This window comes from Dermacentor silvarum, chromosome 1, assembly GCF_013339745.2.
Source record: "Dermacentor silvarum isolate Dsil-2018 chromosome 1, BIME_Dsil_1.4, whole genome shotgun sequence".
NCBI classification, from domain to species: domain Eukaryota; kingdom Metazoa; phylum Arthropoda; class Arachnida; order Ixodida; family Ixodidae; genus Dermacentor; species Dermacentor silvarum.
The window spans coordinates 130,757,145-130,777,614 of NC_051154.1; the positions used below are offsets into that span (position 1 = coordinate 130,757,145).

General features: G+C 50.2%; 1 protein-coding gene across 1 annotated transcript in view; it reads left to right on the forward strand.

Moving 5' to 3' along the window:
- LOC119459201 (uncharacterized protein C18orf63-like) overlaps positions 1-20,470 on the forward strand; it is a 158,237-nt gene that overhangs the window by 1,248 nt on the left and 136,519 nt on the right. Inside the window, exon 3 of the mRNA XM_037721053.2 lies at positions 19,211-19,379. Coding sequence (XP_037576981.2) covers positions 19,211-19,379 — 169 coding nt within the window. The remainder of the gene's footprint in view (positions 1-19,210; positions 19,380-20,470) is intronic.

Genomic DNA, 20,470 nt, shown 5'->3' on the forward strand with positions numbered 1-20,470 from the left:
GTGTACTTTGGCGACTAATCCACATTTATTTATGCTTGCGTGCGCCTTAAAGAACGAAATAGACGAGTTGAGGCGCCTGCGTGCGCAAACTAAAGAGGGGGAGGAATAAACATTTTATTTAAACAGCGGACTGAGGTTCTTGCGGGTGAAGCCCAGGGCCCCACTGGCTCTAGCGGCTCGCTCGGCTTGGGTTCCCAGCTCGAGTCGCGCCTCCCACGACCTTTCAAGTTCGTGGGGAGTGGTGAGTTACCTTCTGCTGGTCTTTGTTTGCAATGCCAAGTGATATGTGTTTGAGGGTTGGTGTGTCGCCGCACCAAGGACAGCAGTCATCGTATTAGGAAGGGTGTATTTTGCTGAGTGTGTTGGGATATATGTGTTTGTTTGTAGGCGTCTCCAGTCACTACACTTCCAGCGTGTGAGTTTAGGGTGGGGTGGCGCCATTGCCTGTCCGCCCGTTCGTTTCCCTGTACACCTTCGTGAGCAGGGCACCGTGTGATGATGTGGTCTTCTCAAAGGTTGGTTCGTAGTATGCCTAGGACGCTCCGAGGGAGGACGCCCCTGAGAAACAGTCGGCAAGCTTCTTGCGAATCATGTGCAGATTGCCCCTTGCCCTCTGCCGCTCGTATGGCTAGTGCTATGGCTGCTGCTTCTGCCACGGACGTGCTCTGGGTGCGGATCGTAGCCGAGGTGATCGCTTGGTTCCCTCTAGTGACGACCGCAGCAAATGCTCTCTGCCTCGAGGAGTAGGGACTTGCGTCTCTGTTTGGGTCGCTGCGTAACCGTCCGAGGGCCACCGCTCTCGCTCGTCTGCGGCCGGCGTTAACCATGGGCTGCATGTTAATTCTTGGGTATTGGGTCCACGTGCATGCGTGCCCTGTCTTGTCTCGGTATTTGGTGCGTATCCTCCCCGCAGAATCGGGGTGCCAAGGGGTAGTGAAGTCTCTGTAGTAAAGCTCTGCCTTGGGTTGTCGAGTTGAGTCTCTCTCTCTCTCTCTCTCTCTCTCTCTCTCTCTCTCTCTGCGCGATGAAGACGGCGGCGGCGTGTTCATCGTATGTACGCGTATTGTAAATACCCCGACTCCCCAGACGCTCTGTGTCAGTGCAGTCGGGGAGGCCCCGTGCAGCTTTGTAGGCCGTGCCTATGAGTACGTTGGCCTGCTCCACTTCACACCTGCGTGAAAGCTGGTGTAGCGGCCACGAGATTGCCACAACGTGCAGGCAAGGGCGAGCAGCGAGCGCACCTCCGAAACCTTTCTAGCCACCATATCGGTTGCACCCCGCGCCCCCGTCCTACACTCTCCACCAATGGTGACGAGTGGAAAGGGCGAGCAGCCCCAATAGCGGCTGAAGCAAAATAAAAATAAAACGAGTTGACAGTTGGGATTCACGCCGTCGAGTCGTCTCTCCTCCACGCGTACTCGCGTCCCAACACTGGTAAGGCAGAGCGTACGCAATGTGGCTGATGACGAAGGCTTGTATCAGTCTCATGGTGTCCTCCTTCATGCCGTCCTTACTGCGGGCGATTCTCAATACGCTCCTGGCTGTGTGTTTGAGCTTGTTTAGCGTTGACGATACGCTTCCCGTCTCCTGAATTAGCATTCCTAGCAACCTAAGCTCCTGCACTTGTTTGGCCTGACTTCCGTTGATCTCCAGATTGAGGATGGGGGAGCGTGTCTGCCAGATGTTTTTAGGTCTGATTTGCATTGACCCTTTTCGCGGCGATCCCGTGTGCGCAGCCATGTTTGATCACGCTGGTGACGCGTCCATTGCTTGCCTCAGCTGCCTCCGTGTTTGCAATGGGTGTACATGACGCCCGGTGCGGCCTTGCAAACCTGTTTTGGGAGACATCTTAGACGCTGACTGGTTGGTCGACACGAAGCTTTGGCGACAGCTTCAGAGGACATGTAAAAGCGCTTTCGAAGCTCATTAAGCTTTGTCCAAACGGCGCGAGCAGCGTTTATGGTGCTTGTTCTAAAAACGAGGCTAAAAATGTATTCCAAGCTATCCAAGCTTTCCGCTTATGAATTGAATCAGGATCAGTGTGTTTTGCTCTTCCTTCTTTATTTGGCAAATACTTTGAAGCAGGTGTTTGTCACATTTCCGACTAAGTGAAGTTCGTCGGTGCGGTCACTATCTGATTATTTTCTGCCTAATCGCTCGCGGGTGTGCTTAGTTGTAATATATTTGTTTTTGCTGCTTCGAACGTAGCTGTTCTGTACTTTGTAATAGCTTGTAGCAAATATGTATTATCGCTAGTAATTACCTCGTTTACTCCTGTGAACCGTCACGAAACATTCAGCTTCGATCATTCGTGTGCTGTCAGTGTAGTCGCTGTCAACAATGCTTTCGCGCACTGATTCAAGAGTGCGCCCATTCACATACTCGTAATACGTTGGCGATAGAGTGTGCGTAAGCTTGCGTGCGAGTTGGGATCGATGTGTGTAGATGACGTGCGCGAAACTTACAATGCCCGGAAGCGGCGCTACTCCCTTTGTCATTGTTTAACGAGCGGTGCTCACCCTTGCCGAGGTTCCGGGGTTGAAGTCTTTTGTTTGGAGGCAGGTAAGCGATACAACGCTGGCGGATGAGTGATTTTTTTTTTTTTATCCACGAGGAAAGTTGTACATCGAGAAGGGCCGGCAACAGAGGCTGTCCGTATGTAGCAATGGTCCGTGAACTTGGTCAAACATACTCATTCCATTCCTTAAGGTGGCGGTCCCACTCCGTCGGCACAAGCCCCCCGTTTTCAGTACTTTTGGAGCAACCGTGGCGGCTCTTCTACTTATGATATAAAGTAATCGTGTATACAATAGCAAAGCTTAATTCTTGTAGATTCTAACTATATATAATATAAAGAAATTGATTAATGCGATTTAGAAATAAATGTTCAAGAAGAAGCATGAGATACATGGTTATTGCGAACTGTGTCTTAGCTGTGACCATATTTAAAAGAAACTACCGCATTTACTGCATTGCGGCTTGCTCTGTAGCTTTAGGACATATTTATCTATTTCCTAGACGCAGCAAAATAATGTTGAATTTTTACTTTTTGGATAATTTGCTTTTGAAGATTGCCAAATATCGCAAACTTCTGTTTTAAACAGCCCGGCAAATACACGCTCAAAGAAGCTAAATTTTGGATAAGTTAAGCCCGGCCCACATGGAGCGAACTTTCACGGCGAACTTCGCGCGGCCCGCACCAGCGCGGCTGATCGCCAGCGTGCCGCCGCCGTGCTGCACCCACATGCGGCGAAAAACAGGCGGCCGTCGCCGCCACGATTTCAGTGTTGCTAGAACAGCGTGATTTCGTTCCCAGTAAAATGCAGTGAAAAAATAGTTTTGTATCTGCAATTAAACCATTTTTTATGTAATCGCGGTAAATAAAACGACTTATTATCTAGGTTTAATGTCCATTTGACAATTTCTGTCACTTTTTATCAAAACATGGACTGCAGGACGCGGAATAATCGCTGGGGCTGGCCACGCTGTGCAGTGGCAATCGTGTTCAGCCGCCGCGGTACCGTAGCCACAGATGCCGTAGCTACAGTGTACTGTACCGTAGCCGCGATATCCGCGGTTTTATGAGAGGTGCTGCGGTAATTGTGCGTTCTGCAAACATCCGTTCCCAGTTTGCACTCGAAGTAATTGCTCAAGAAGGTCGCGGACACATCCTTTCAGTAGTCGCAGAAAACGCCCAGCTGCGCTGTGAACCGGTCCGGACAACGCCACACGACGATCTTTTTCCGTGAGTTCTTGTACTCTGGGTGGCAGCAATCCCATAATATTGGTCGCGCCTGGACGGCTATGATCAGCCGATCGTTGTACGCGATTCGCGCAGCTTTCATCGCCATGTTCTTTGGCTGGCTAGCGAAGTCAAATGTGGCGGCCGGAAGTCGGACGCGACCGCGCCCTGATTGGTCCACGCCACTCGCCGCTTCCGGCGAGCGGCGGATCGCCGGCGAAAATATTTAGCCCACCTTGATCGTCGGCGAACAGCCGCCGGCCGCCGGGCGAACGGCCGCCAGGTGGACGCCGCGCGCGGCCGTTCGCCAGATTTTCGCAAGAAAATCGCTCCATGTGGGCCGGGCTTTAGAGTTCAAGGAATTTCCATTTAGGACGCAAAATTTCATTCATGTACCTTTATTAGTTTTAAACCGCAGCTTCGTAGCTTTAGTACCTTCCCACAAAAATGGGCAAAAGTAGGACCAGAATTCTAAATATTGCTTAATTTCGGTCGCATTATTAGGGAACCACCACCACACTCACCACCACCACCGCCGCCACTACCACTACTACTAGCTGCTACTACTACTACTACTACTACTACTACTACTACTACTACTACTACTACTGATCACAAAGGCGAATCAGTATTAGTGATAGCGAAGCATATAAGACAATTACACAAAGGAAGATTCTTCCCGTATAAATCCGTGTAAGAGCCGCACCCCCCAACTAGAATGCAAATATTTTTTTTTAATAGAACCAAGAACCAATCGCGTTCAGCGCTGATTCCGATCGCGCTCCACTGCGAATTTTCCGCGCAGCGTACTTTCGCGCGTCGCAACTATAAAAAAAAGTCGGTCACAACTTAAGAATACAGGAGAGGCGCCCCGCCCTGATCACTGAAGCGCAGCAGCAGATTGCCACCGCGACTAAAGAAATAGTCCCGCTGACGCGACTCGGCCCAGCTCGAAGCGCGGGCTGCCATGTCCTCCGTCGGCGGGGTCACCGGCCGTCCTGCTCATGACGTCCGTCTTGAGTGCATGCCCATTGGTGGACGCTCGTGTGCATCCGCCTTTGAGGGGCAAATGCCGCTGCCTTCTAAAGTTCTACACGACTATAGTTTGCTGTAGAACCCTACCGGGTTACACAGCAAACTTCTCCGGTGAACTACGTCATCGAACATCTGACGCCTCTTACGGACCTGCGTCGCCGAGGCCGCGAAACTGCCCACGTCGATCGGCTCAAGCCGTATCACGAGCCCTTCGTCCTCACGACGCCTTAGGCCTCCTGTGCGGCTCCGTCTTCAGCGAGGGGGGAAGATGTAAGGAAGAAGTGCGCCGTGCAGAGCTCCGCAGCCGGAACGCCAGCGCTACTGAAGTAGGGCTCGAGTTCGACGCTAGCGGTTCCTGGTGCGCCTGGCTAAGCTTACGCTGTTGTGTCTTCCTGTCGGCGTCCTTCGTGTCGTCCACAGCCGTGCCAGACTTCCTTGTCATACTGCTATTATTCTATGCTACTACTGCTGCTGCTGCTCGTCACGTAGCTGTAATAACTTTTTGCATGAAGTTTATCCTTCATGTGCTAAAGTATAGTGCTCCTGATCAATGTCTCAGAAGCGGCAAGATAAAGGAGGAAAAGATACGCAAAATACTTTAGCAGTTGCCGCATAGTTATTGAATTGATGTACGACGCATCAGCTACCGCTGTCTTTAAAGGGCCCCTCACCGAGCCACATAGAAAATTTCGGTTATATGCTGGAAGTTGTTACGTGCCCTCTAGGGAACGTTAAACCACAAGAATTTTTAAAATTCGTTCATTATTAGACTAGATTTAAAAAAAATTGCGTAGCTTGCACGAAACAGCGGAACTGATCGGCATCTAGCACTACCAAGTCATCCCAAGCATTTTCCGGAATTTATTGATTATTGATCGATTATCGATTGCCTATTGATTGGCTATTGATTGGCTATCGTAAGGTATTGGCCACGTATTTGAGCTAGTCTAAGCACTACCAAGTCACCACAAGCATTTTCAGTAATTTATTTATGTTTGATCGATTATTGATTACCTATTGATTGGCTATCGGAAGGTATTAGCCACGTATTTGGGCTAGGCTTAAACACCTTCGCTAGTTCACAGTAAAGTCCCTATATATATATATATATATATATATATATATATATATATATATATATATATATATTGCTTTCCTTAGGTGGCGACAAGCTTTGAAGCACCGCCGACGAATCTCGTTGGTCGGCGCTCATTTCGTCCGCCATGTTCTTCCTAACGCTGTTCCGCCGCAGTCACTGGCATGCTGCTGCGAGCAAACTTGAGGGCAGGCTGAAGACGCATTATAGTGAGCAGTGTTTCTGTGCGCGTTTATCTTTTGTCTTTTCCTTGTGCGAAGGATTTTCTGCGGTCGGCGCGACCGCAATACAACACGGCAGGCGTCGCCGTAAAGACAACTTTCGCGTTCGGCCTCGACAGTGCAGTCCTAAGGCACTTTTGGGTTCGTATTTGAATATCTGGCCCCCTGCCTGAGACTTATATTTGACTCATGCGTCGCAGAAGCGGCCGTTGACGGTCGGATGCTATCTACGCGAATACGCCGCTTCAGGAGGTTAGGAAGAACATGGCTGCCGACGGAGGTGGATGTCGCTACTTCAAAGAGAGCAGAACATCTAGGGACTTTAATTCACAGGGGTATGTGCCATTGCGCTTGGACCCTTTCTGCACTACCGCCAGGATCGGCCCACATTTTTTTGTGAATGACTAACGGACTAACGGCCGGCTTAAACAGCTCCGCTGTTAATATGTCAGTGCCGCATATCCATCACTTCAGGAGGCGAGATTTACCGCCAACATACACTCTCTCCACTTGCCCCGTCTTTCCTCAGCTAAGTAAATTCATTCCCTGCGTTCTCCCATACCGGAGCTCGAGGGTCGCGTGACGCAAACGTCGCGGGTCCCGCCTTCTTTTTAGGAGCGAAGCTCCTTATAGCGGCACCCGTTCCGTCCCCGTCGTCGTAGTAGTAGTGTGTAACCAGTCTGAGAAAAATGAGAAAAAAAATCCGAAGTTGTGTCCGTAGCGCGGAATCGAACCAGGGACCCCTCGCTTCCGAGCGCGCGGCGTTAGCCCACTACGCCACGAAGCGCACATAGACACACGCACCACGATGGCAATAAATACCCAACATTAACGAAAGGCCGCGTTTCTAGCGCGTTTCTAACGCGTTTGTGCTAGCGCGTTACGGCCCGTGTAAGAAGCTGGTGTAAGACGCTGTGGCCTCTCCGCCTTACCTTCAAGGCGTTTCGAACGCGCTGCCCAAGGCGGTGGCAAGTCAAGTTCAAGTCGAGGAGCGTTTATGAATACGGGGGGTATACTCTCTCAGCAGTCATGTGATGGCGTCGGCAAACGCGGTGCACGTTCCGGCATGTGTAAATGGCTGCGTAAGACGCTGTGGCCGCTCCCCCTTACTAGAGAGTACTGCACGTTTCTAACGCGTTTGTGCTAGCGTCCCCTTAAGCGGGAGATCTGATGTTTCCCTCCGGAGCTTCGCCCACTCATCATCATTCACCCCGTGGATATGCTGTGATTTTTTTCAAGCGAAGCTTGTATACGCTAGCCTGCGCCGGCGATGTAGCGCTAAAGAAAAACAGCTGCTCTCAGAGCTGCACAGGTGGCTCGTGCCACTGCTCCCGCGTTCGTCGGCTGCTCCAACAGCTGGCTGCGTTGCCGCTAATCATTCCAGCGTAGAATTTCACTTCTCTTCCGTCATCGTAATGGCGAAGCTACGGCGTGCCTCATAATCAGAACTGGTTTTGGCACGTAAAACCCAAGAAAGAAGAAGAAGCCGCGTTTACGGGGGTATGAGCCATTGCTTAAGGAGGTATGAGCCATTCATTGTCTTACGTAACGGACAGATTTAATTTTGAAGCAATTTGATGGAAATCCACCCAGAATGAACGCGCTCGGGAAAGGGCTCGTCGTCGACGTGCCGATTCTAGCGTGAGGGCTTCCGAAGCCCAGGCAAAACGTCAGCGAAGAGTCGCGGACCCCGAGTAGAGCGAGCGCGATGTTGAGGCGAAACGTCAGCGTCGTCTAGCCCTCCAGGAACTCGACAACGGTGGTGCACGCCTCAACAACGCTAGCACCAAATTCCCCGGTGTGACGGCTAGGTTTCAACGCGAGTTTCTCAACCGGAACTTCGGAGCCAGCTGCAGTGCGTTGTTGGGACTCGCGTTGATGTCCGGTTCCATCTTACCGCGATCCGCCAGTTGTTGGGGCGCCTGCTACTACAACCTCGACCGGCATCACTTCTAGGTAGCGTGGCGCTGCCGGCAGGCTGCAGACGTCCGGTAGATCATGGCGACCAGGCAGGGCGAGACTATTTTAAGTGCGAAACTTGCACGGTTTATTTCATGTTGAAGGATTGCAAAGAAGAGAATGAATGAAAATACATGGCGGGGCCGCTTAAATGGGCCCTCTAACAATGAGGCGGGGTTTCGCTCCAGTCACGTGACAGGCAAGTCCAGTTGGGGGGGGGGGGGGGGGTGCGGCAGCATCTCCCTCTCGCCTAGGTGACGTTTCCCTGGCTTGTCCCCGCTGGTGGCAACCCGAAGTTCCCGAAGAACGTCATTCGCGGAAGGTGGACAGCTCCCCTAGGCGACGTTTCCCGGGCTTGCCTCCGCTGGCGGCAACCCGAGGCACCTGAAGACGTTATTCGTGGAAGGCGGGCCTATTCGGCTCCCACGCACATGCACACAAAAGGATCATCAACTCGGGCGTCCCAGTCCCCGCACCTGTACACAAAGGGATCAGACTACTGCGTTCCAGATGCTCCGGAAGAACGTTTCGTAGAATGCGGGCTTAATCTCCTCCCCGCACCTGCACACAACGGGATCAGCAACTACTGCGTCCCGCCCGCGACAACCAAGCCGATGGGGAGACCTCTGGTTAATCCTTTTAAACGGGCTGTCGTACGTCAACCGTAACAGCATCTCCGGCGGGGGAAGAAGATCCCGACGCGTAGGGGCCAGCAGCCACTGGGCGAGGGATCGGCGTTTCAGTAGCAGAATTTCTCTCCGTAGTGACGAACCCTTGGTTCGTAGCTTGCAGATTCCCTGGAGTCGTTCATCAGTTCTCGGGGCGCTCTTGTAGGCCTTCTCTCCCTGGTCCGGACCGGTGAAACAGGGCTTGCAAACAGGTCTCGCAACTTTTCGTCTCCTGTTTGGGCTCGCAATCACTCCAGAACAGTGCCGGACCCACAACCACAAACAAACGAGCACCAGGCCACTTTCCCCCAAGACACACCAGGCTTTACAAAAAAAAAAAAAAAAGAAAACTGCTACTGCTTTCCCATTCCTTTCGAGCGTCCTCCCCTTGAACACTAAAAACAGCCATTTCCCGAAAGCGTTATGACGTGATTACTAAATCCGCTAACGATCAACCACAACTACGCGGAAAAAAAAACGTACAAGAAAAAAAGATACTAACGTCGAAATCACGCTGAAACCAGAGCGATCATGAGGTTTTCGCTACTCTAGGGGCAACGACTCAGACCTTCGGCATTGCCTTTAAGTTTGCCCTTCTTATAGCGAATATCGAAGCCAAGCTCTGCCAATAAACTCAAAAAGCCTCAGCTGATGACCTCCGCGTGTTCATTCCTCTACCCCGTTGCGGGGGGAACTGAAAATTATGCTTGACTGAGCGACACCGTCGCAGTAAGCGACCACCTAAGATAGACTTTGCAGCTGTCACAATGGCAGTTAGTTAAAATGCGTACCAGCCAACTAGCGGCTAAGCTTACGAGTAGCCCACTCTAGCACTGCACAAGTTCTCTTTCATATGCCATTGGCATCTTCGCGTGCCGATAGCTTTCGACCACCTCACACACAGGCTGCTCTAAGCCACCTTTGTTCCTCCCTCTCGAAATGACTCTCTACGACCGCTGTCAATCATGTCACCCGGTATGAATAGAAAGAATCGGGACCCTCTCCCGGTAACGTGCTCCGCGTCCTCTAACTCCGCCTCTCCAAAGCGAGAATTTGCCTTAGTGGCACGTGATTCACAAGTCTTCACAGGACAAGAAACCAAGGCGCACTTTAGAACCACGGAACCCGTGACTGCGATTGAAAAAAGGTAAAAGGGACAAAGATGCGTATTGCGTTGCTCTTTCGGTCGTTGCTACCAGCCAGACTGCTACCAGTCAGATTGATACCAGCCCTATACTGTAAGCATTAAATTACAAAACTAAGGTCTGCCTTCGCAAACCCCAAATCTCAATGCTTAACTACAAAATCAGCGCGGTCAAGAGCCACCACCTTTGCAACCTGATTCACGCTTTCCTTCGTGTTAGCTGGCTCGTACGACACAGAAATTCGCAGCATAACACTTAACTTGTAAATTCAAAAGCAAGACTTCTTAAAACTAATAAAAGAAAAAAATTGCTTCACGTTTACATACAAACAAGTTACTGATCGGTGTGGCAAATTGACTAGTTCCTAATGCGCCCTCGATGGGGTCGCAGTCCGAAAGCCCTCGCGCTTCGCCGAGGACGACAAAGGGCGCCAGACATATACTGCCCTCTGCTGACACCTGGCACTCTGTGTCCTCGCAGCTTGCCCTCTCTTCCCCGAAGGGGAGGCCATAAACGCGGGAAGAATAGCCCTTCTCCCTTTGTTCTCGCTTTCGCGACGCATTCCTCCTCGGTGCCTGTTTGACTGGCTGGGTTCATACGCGCATACTCAACCAGTTTGAAACCTGAACATTTCAGCCGCACCTTAACTCGCGGAAACGCGCCCTTTGCTGTCGCAATTAGCCTTTGGGGACGCTTCCGTTTCCTAAGCCTCCCCAAAAAACCCTTTCCCGTTCGGCGCGATGGCCTGGTGCATTGTCTTACGGGCTGCGGTGTGGCGACTTTTTCAAGTTTTCGATGCACCGAATACTTGGCTCCCTTTTTCTGGCGGCGCTGTCTGAAAACGTTTTTCCTTGCCATGCGGTCATCTGTTATGCACCTGCAACCCCCGAGTGTTGGGTTCCCTTTCTGCTCGGCCGTCATGGCATTCTGCTCTACATTTGACGATTCCGGAACGTCTCCGCAAGAAACGCTCTTTGCAATCGCCACTGGCTCTGGTTCCGCGGCGTCTTCGCGCTCTACATTCGGCGGTACCCGAGAGCCGCTCAAGTGCCGAGGCACGAGGTCCGTATCCAGCTCCATATTGACCCCATTGGGGTTGCTGGAACAAGCCTCGTCCCCGCAAGGAGCGCTCTCCGGGATGGCCGCTGACTCAGTTTCGGTGGACGCCTCAAATGCGCTCTCTCCGAAGCTTGAGTCCAGAGCAATATCCGGTTCCCTGTACTGTCGGGCCAATTTACCTGCGCTATCATTGAAAACTATTTCCTTAGCCAGGCCCTCCCCAACTGTAACGGTGGGATCTCGAATCGCCGTTTCCGTACTTTGATCGGCCGCCCCGCTATCTAGGTCTACCTTTGACGACTCCGGCCTTTCGCCCATATGCAGGGGCATGAGGCAGGTCTCCAGTGCCTCGTTAATCTTCTCATGGCAACTGGAACCAGCCTCGTCCTCGCAAGGAACGCTTTCCGGAATCGCCCCTGTTTGTAGACAGGCGACGGCCTCGCTCTTTACGTGCTTTACCTCTGAGGGTTCTGCCACGTCGCACTCTGCGTGCTCTCCATTCCCTGACGCGACCTTAACTGTGGGTTGTCGCTCAGTTACCTCAAGAGTAGGAACTCTTTGTTCGTCCCCTGGATCTTTCCGATCGCTCTCAACCGGAATGCCGAGCTGCCGAAATAAAGCTCTCTTAGCTGTATCGTAATTCCGGTACTCGTCATCAGAAAGGTGAGACAAGACGCAGGACACGTTAAAGGGTAACACGTTGTACAGTTCGAAGGACCAATTTTCACGGTCAAGCTGCACCCCCGCGCATACCTTCTCGAAAAGAGAGAGAAGAACTTTATTTATTTCCGGCAGATTGCTGGAAAAGGGCAAGAAAACTTTTTAAGTTTTCGCCTACTTTGAATACGCCCAGCCTAGATCGTACCTGTTGCCCTCTAAGAAACTGGATTTTCTGTCGAATTTCTTCTATCCGAATTCTGTGCTCTTCCCGTTTTCGTTCCTGTTCCCTCTCGTGCTCTTTCCGTTTTCGTTCCTGTTCCCTCTCGTGCTCTTCTTTAGCCTCTAGGCGCTTGCGTTCTTCCTCCTTATGCTCAATGCTTTCTAAACATTCCTCAAGTTCATCGTCGTCTGCCCCGACTGCTTCGATCGCCTCAATGATCTCCGGCTTTCTCTTCGATTCGGCAATTTGGAGGCCCAACTCTCTGGCCAAGTTTAACAATTCCGGCTTCTTTAGTGCCTTCAGGTTCATGGCTGCCCTTAGTGCTGCTAACTCTTCACTCTATAACAACCTCGACGTACTCCAAACTTCCGTCAACGGTTAAAGAAAATCAATGCTCTGTACTTCCCCAAAAAATACGTAAAGCCTAGTGATATCTCAGTGAAGAAAAGCCGTGCACTCACCATATGCAGTCATGAATCCTGACACCTTCCTTCCGAAGTTGTCACCAGGACCAAGATGAGAAGTTCTCTTAGATGTTATCCAAAGTTGGGGCCTCCGGGGTAGCGCATCCCACCGCTGCCACCAGTTGTTGGGGCGCCTGCTACTACAACCTCGACCGGCATCACTTCTAGGTAGCGTGGCGCTGCCGGCAGGCTGCAGACGTCCGGTAGATCATGGCCACCAGGCAGGGCGAGACGATTTTAAGTGCGAAACTTGCACGGTTTATTTCATGTTGAAGGATTGCAAAGAAGAGAATGAATGAAAATACATGGCGGGGCCGCTTAAATGGGCCCTCTAACAATGAGGATGGGGTTTCGCTCCAGTCACGTGACAGGCAAGTCCAGTTGGGGGGGGGGGGTGCGGCAGCATCTCCCTCTCGCCTAGGTGACGTTTCCCTGGCTTGTCCCCGCTGGTGGCAACCCGAAGTTCCCGAAGAACGTCATTCGCGGAAGGTGGACAGCTCCCCTAGGCGACGTTTCCCGGGCTTGCCTCCGCTGGCGGCAACCCGAGGCTCCTGAAGACGTTATTCGTGGAAGGCGGGCCTATTCGCCTCCCACGCACATGCACACAAAAGGATCATCAACTCGGGCGTCCCAGTCCCCGCACCGGTACACAAAGGGATCAGACTACTGCGTTCCAGATGCTCCGGAAGAACGTTTCGTAGAAGGCGGGCTTAATCTCCTCCCCGCACCTGCACACAACGGGATCAGCAACTCCTGCGTCCCGCCCGCGACAACCAAGCCGATGGGGAGACCTCTGGTTAATCCTTTTAAACGGGCTGTCGTACGTCAACCGTAACAGCGTGTGACGGGTTGTGGTTCGAGCAAAACGTGGCACTCGTCAGTGCTATTCATTCGGAGGAACCCCAAAGAAGCACACGACAAGCTTCGATGACCCCCATCTCCTCGACAGGAAAAGAGCTACTGATGTTTTTTACTCTTTTTATTTTTTTTAACAGCAGAGATGTTAAGGCCTCGCTAGGTAGGTCTCGTCGTAGTGCGCAGCATCGCCGAGCTGAGAGAGTGTGAGCTGGAGAGAGTGGAGTGAACTCAGAGTATAGGAGGTGCAGACAGAGAAAGCGAGACAGAGTGAAAGATATAAAGAAACCAAAATTAACTTTCTTGGCGAGGCGGGATTCGAACCCGGGTATCCACGGTCCGAAGGCGAGCGTTATAACCACTACGCTAGGCACCCACGCTTACAGAACATGCATTTATGGGAACCATGTGGTTGCATTGTACCGACGATTGTAACGCAGCTTGCTGTGCGCGATGGAAAGAATGAGAGACACAGAGAAAGAAAACAATATAAACTTTCTTGGCGAGGCGGGTTTGGAACCCGGGTACTCATGGTCCGAAGGCGAACGTCATACCCACTACGCTATACACTTTTTTTTTATTGCCTGCCTTTGACAGAACATTTCACGAAAAGATCAGCCACAATCAGAACACACAGAGAACAACCTACATTTGGTGAAAACGTATTCAACCAGTATTCTGCTGACTTCGTTTAATTAGAATTCACGCAAAGCCTCCAGTGGCTCTACGCTTGAGAGCCACTCGAGACGTTCCGCTGACGCTTTATGCATTTTCGATAAACCAATGCGTGCTTTCACGAAAATAAATTCGAGCAGGCCGTGCATCCTTGTCAACGTAATATCCTGCCATTCTGGCACGCCAAATACAGTGCAGGCCCATAAGCATAATTAGATCAAAAGTTACCCCATCTTCGTAATCTATGCTTAAGTACCGAATGCCATATGGGTCTAGTGGAAATTCTTTCTGTATTGTTCTCTCTAATACATCCTAAAAATAAACCCCCTCCCAACAGTGTAAAAAAAAACAAAAAAAAAACATGATCTATTCTCTCTGGCTGCTTGCAAATTAAACAGTGCGATCTCCACGGTAAAAATAATTGTTTTCCCTCCAGAAACTTCTTAACAGGTAATGTTCCGGTGTTTAATTAAAAAAAAGTTTTTGTTCCTGGCGGCACCTGCATCTTCTTCACTCTCTTTAAAACATCGCTGCCTGGGCCTCCACTGTACAAGGAAGGACCTGTACAAGGGCACTGGGAAAACAATGTCGCACAAAGCGTAATACAGCTTTTCCCGTTTCACACTGGACAAGTAATCTTTCGAAAACCACACTGAAAGAAATCTTACACTCGATACGATTTCTTTGTAGAAACCACGAATCCCTCCCGAAAGCTCTTCGGTTCAAACAACATATTCGGGCAGCCTTCGGCTTAGCTTCATTTGGCATACAGTGCGCAGGAACGGGTATGTGGCGTGCCGAAAAAACAAGAACCGCTTTACCAACTGCCTTATAAAGAGGTGACCCATTCCCAGCCCGCCATCTTTTACCCGCCGGAACAAGTTGATAAGGCTGCAGCGCTCCCATTCAGATGCCCAGACAAAGACTGCGAAGACCCTGTGTAGCTTCTGAACGTTTAACCGTGAACAATGCAATACCTGCATTACATACCAAAGCTTGCTGATACCGAACAGGCTGCAAACGTTGGCTATGGCAAAAATCGATAGGTTGGCGCCTTTCCACTTCTTCCCTCTCTCCCGAATCATTTTGGTCTGCTTTTCCAATACTGCTCACTATCGCGATAAGCGTCGTGCGGGATTCCCAAGTACTTGCCCGGGGTCGTCACCCAAGGCACGTTGACAAAGAGGTCTGGCTTCTCTGAGTGCGATCCATGCCAGAGCCCAAGACACTTTGACCAGTTAACTCCACTACCGGCGACATGGCTGAATTTACGGACACATTTGACAGCCTCGATTAAACTTCCCTGATCATTCGTGAAAATTGCAACATGATCAGTATATGTGAACAGCTTCACTTGGGCTGCTTGTAACTGAAATCCTCTAATGCTGTTGTTTTCCAGTATCATGCACAGAGTTTGAATGTATATACCAAATAAGAGCGGGATGAGGGGGCAGCCTTGGCGCACCGAACGGTGCACGCTAATGGGGACCGCCAGACTCTTATTTACGATCAATCTCGTCCTGCAGTTTCGGTACGCCAGGGCCACTCCCTCGAAGATAACAGAACCGACATCAGCGTGGTCTAAGACGGCAAACAGAATTTCATGAGCCACGCACTCGAAAGCCTTTTCGAGGTCAATCTGTAGAATGGTTACCCGACCACTAGTATCATCACGGCATTCCAGTACACTGCGCGCTTTGTGAATATTTGTAACGATAGAGCGCCCTTTTATTCCACAGGCCTGGTGAGGCCGACTGTGTCCTGTACGCTATACACCCACGCTTGCAAAGCTCTGCTGTTTCATCAGATTTCACATGCGTGGCACTGGCTTAATTTTTGTGACAGCACGCGCCTTGTCATTGGTCGCCACATCCCCCAGCGCGCCTCTCCTCGTCTGCTGATCACGTGACCTGCCCTCCCCCGGCGCGGCTCTCATCCTCTCCTGGTCACGTGAGTGAGTGAATGAAATAACTTTATTGGAGGTCCGGCGAGGATGTGAACTCGTCGCCCACCCGGCGAGTCCCACGTCGGGACCTCTCCGGCTCTGCTCCTGCGTGACGGCGGCCGTCATCGACGGCGCACGCTCGACTAAGAACAGCTCCGCTGTTAAAACACGCAGACATTCGGTTTGTTTTTTATTATTTCTCTAAACTTTGTTTCGTCTATTGAAGCAACAGATTACACAAATAACAGATGTTTCCTTCAATAATTCTCGAAGGCACGTGTCACTATAAGCGACGTCACAGCACAGACACACATACGTTGGCGCACTTGCCATATTGACCCTTTTCGCGGCAATCCCGTGGGCGCTACCATGTTTTATCACGTGGTGACGCGTCCATTGCTTGCCTCAAGTGCCCCCCCCCCCCCCGTTGCCTCCTTGTTTACAATGGAAGTGTATGATGCCGGCACGGCTTAGAAAACCTCTGTTTTCGGAGATATCCTACACGGTGACTAGGTGGACGACACGAAGCTTTGATCACAGCTTCAGAGGACATGCAAAAGCGCTTTCGGAGCTGATTAAGCTATGTCCAAACGGCGCAAGCAGCGTATATGGTGCTTGTTCTAAAAGCGGGGCTAAATATGTATTCCAAGCTGTCCAAGCTTTCTGATTATGAATTCAGTCAGGATTAGTGTGGTTTGCTCTTTGTTCTTTATTCGGTAAATATTTTGAAGCAGTGGCTTGTGAGTTTCTGACTCCGTGAAGTTCCTCGGTGCGGCCACTATCTGATTATTTTCTGCCTAATCGCTCGCGGGTGTGCTCAGTTCCGATAGATTTGTTCTTGCTGCGCACAAAGCTTGAAACGTGGCTCTTTTGTACATTGTAATGCCTTGTAGCAAATATATGTTACAGCTAGTAACTCGCTTACTCTTGTGGACCGTCACGAAACATTCAGCTTCGACCATTCGTGCGCCATAGGTGTAGTCCGTCAATTACTGTGCGTATACAGTGCGCATATATTCAAATGTGCGCCCATTCACTAAGTGTATTCTTGATACGTCGGCGATAGAGTGGGCGTAAGTTTTCCTGACATTTGGGACAGATGTGCATAGATAACGTGCGCGAAACTTACTATGACAGGAAGCGGCGCTACTCCCTTTGCCATTGCTTAACGAGTGGCACTCACTCTTGCCGACGTTCTGGGGATGAAGCCCTTTCTTTGAAGGTTAGCGATACAAGGCTGGCGGATGAGCAAATTTCTGTATCCTCAAGGAAAGCCGTACATCACGAAGTGCCGGTAACACGTTCGGACAGTTGCAGCAGCGGTCCGCGAACTTGGCCACACAGATTCATTCTATTCTTTAACATGCCAGTAACTATTTTTGCAGCCAACTACTGCACACGTCTTCAATCCACATGGTTCAATCTAGCATGATTGGAGCACAGTGTGTTAGCGAAAACTCAGTTGCATTTCCGACAGCTGATCGCACAGAAACAAGGTAGAAGCGGTAATGGTTTCGTATTCGTGCGCGGTCGCTGAGGAGAGGTGTGGCGCGTTTTAGTGGCGCGCCGCCATGAGCGCCATCTCGTTTCTCTAAAACAAACTGCTCTGCGAAAAGGGTCAATACGTCAACCCTCCGGCTTGGATCGTGGCGCCCGCGAGGAGAAGGGCAAATGTTTGGTTTGAAATTTCAGCAATACTTAGGAAACACGATCATTAGCGTGCATTATATGCACGGCGCTTGTCAGCTCAATATGACCATACCTGGGGAGGGGCCTTTCAAAAAGTTAATGGAAGTATTGCTATTGCAAAACGTCCTATAGAAGTCTACAATGCATACGGGCAATGAATATGATAAAGTTAGAAAAAAAGAATAAAGAAAAAAAAAGCAGATGAAATTACATTATCCGTATAAAAATGAACCCACTGTGTAAGATTTCGACTACATACGGTCGCTACTAAGATGTAATAGATGTCGACGCCAGGCTAGAATAGGGGCCGCGACTAGCCTGAAGAGCGCTCGTCATATTTTGTGCACTAAATGGTTTCTACTACTACTACTACTACTGCTACATGTCGACTGCACGTCATATATACCAGGTGTTTCTGCAAAGACATTGCGAATTTTTTTTAATCGCCTGTGGCAGATAGCGCAATTCTAGTCCTTGAGCTGGTTCCCTCAAAGAGGTGCACATTACTTTGACGAGTAATCGAAATGCCTAATCGACTAATAACGAAAATTAACTAATTAAGTTGTTAACTAGTTACCTTACGGCGCACATTTCAATTTGCAAATTGTAGCCAGTGAGACTGCAACGCATATCCACTTAAAAGGAATTCTGCGGATGAGATCATTTTCGAGATACGCGCCATCAAAATTGCGGTAAAAATGCACTGTCGTTCCACTTACTTTTTTAACAAAACGCCGTTTTATTCATTGAAGCACAAAAGTAACTGGACCGCCACTATATTTGTTCGCAAAAGTCGGGAATTAATATTTTGAAACGGGTTTCATCGTGAGAATTGGTTCCAAATGGATCCGTCTTGCGAACTCCCCGGCTACAATTTGTAAATTGCAATATGTGCCAAAAGGTAATTAGTTAAAACTTATTTATGTGATTTGTCGTTAGTTATAAGTTATGAATTTCGATGTTTCTTGGGAATAATGTCGATGTCGACACGCACAATTAAACGACTCTAAACAGGTGTGGACATTTTGAGTAAACAGTCATGTATAACTGGTCGTTACAAGTCATGGGCAACCAAACGGCTACTGGCTACAAAAAGATGCATAAATATATCAAGAACAGAAATTTGGGCGAGTTTCTACGGATGCATGCTTGCGCTGACAGCGCAAGAGAGTATACGACAGAAACAAGCGTTATTTGACAAGCCGCTTGTCCTGTTACCCCTCTTCTTGACACAAGCGCTTGTCCCGTCGTATTCTCTGCTGCCTTCGTCTTTTCCTCACGCTATTGTGGCCATAGGCATTACAAGAATCCGGAGCAATCTGAATGCTTCTAAACACCTACAAAAATAGAATTTTTCTTGAAATTCCAACAACGGGAGAAAGGCGGAAGTATATTTACTACGGGGCTACATCCATGCAGTTATATTCTACGTTGGACGCCAGGTTTGACGCGCGTTTTCGGCGGCAGGCATGCCCCGCAGGTGCCTTTTCCGATTGCATTAGATTATCGATAGCTCCTGTGATTTCTGAGCGGACACTTTTTGCTCTATATCTGTACGCAGAATTGTTGACCGAAAGCCCAATAGGTCGATGAATGAATGAATGAATGAATGAATGAATGAATGAATGAATGAATGAATGAATGAATGAATCGAGATGACCGCGACTATCGACCGAATCTGAAACGGTCCGTAGAAAGTGGTTCACTGGCAAGCGCGCGAGGCCTCCCACACACAACGCCCTGGTGTCGCGTACTCACGGCGTGCGTTCTCGTGCAGGCGAGCCTGTTGGACAGCGAACCATTCGAGCAGCGCCTGGAGGTGATGGAGCTGCGCGTGTGCTCCAGGCAGCGCGTGCTGCCGAGTGACTTCCAGTCGTGCCTGGTCTACACGTGGCAGGCGCGGCTGGCCCCCGACTGGAACAGAGTGGCACAGTACCTGTTCCATGGTGCGCACCGCCCGGAGAATCCCGCGCCGTTCATGGAACCGGCGCCACTGTGCGCCTGTCCAGCAAAGCCTCGTCACTGGTCCTAATTTGTCTGCAGACGTGGTTTCGAAATGATTTGAGGAGTGTTGCGTCAGTCAAACTGCGGATATTGACTAAAAAAGAAAGAAGAAAAAAGAGAAAGTGACATCAATATTCTAAACGCATAATCTACGAGCATATGGACCTGCTATGGAAAGTTAGACCGCTTACTTGTGTTTTCTTAGCTTGTTTAGCATCATTTTTTAAAGCTGTTTTCAGAAGACATGGTCGGCTGCTCAGGCGCTAACATCGCCGTGAGTTAGCACGCGTCTACGAATGCCCCCTCGACGTCCACGTTTTCTTTCAGAATTTAGAATCGGGGACGCCACAGAAAGCAGCTTAGCGAGGAGCGACCGATAGCGTAGATACCCACTGCGCGCAACTTACCTGACGTAATCTGAGCAATGACTTCCTTTCGGAAAGCGCACCGCCAAGCCCATGGCGGGGACAAATTTGCTTCTCCACTCGAGTCCTGTGGGAAGGAAAGGGTAGTTTGTTTCTGACGTTTCTGATGGTAGAGGTCACAGATCAAAAAGTCACTTTCTACACTATTTGCGGATCCGATATAAAATTGTCCGTCGCTCCTGCATCTTTAAATGTACGTCCGCACTAGCGAGGAAAACGCCGCACGCAGCAGGCGGCAGAAGTGGCATGACCAGATTTGCGGGCGTCTTTGGCGCCGCAGCAAGCGACAGATTCGTTCTCAGCCGGAATCACCGCGACTGTGATAAGGGATGCTTTTAGAGGGGGTGATAGTTATTCGCGTCTTTTGGCCACGCGAATGAATCGGCCGCTACCACGGTGTACGATGTATACTCGTGGCCGCTACTCGCTGGTCTTCCCGCGTTCTATCACTTGCGACGTGCCCCGCGCGTGCGTTTCCCCCGTTAGTGTGGACCACGGTGTAAAATGTGGACCAAGGAGGTTCTAAAAACAATTCTGGAGCAGCAGTGCTCGCGGCTGTTTAACAGCAGTGGTTAAGCCAGCGTTTGCCCTGACTTCACTTCTGAAAG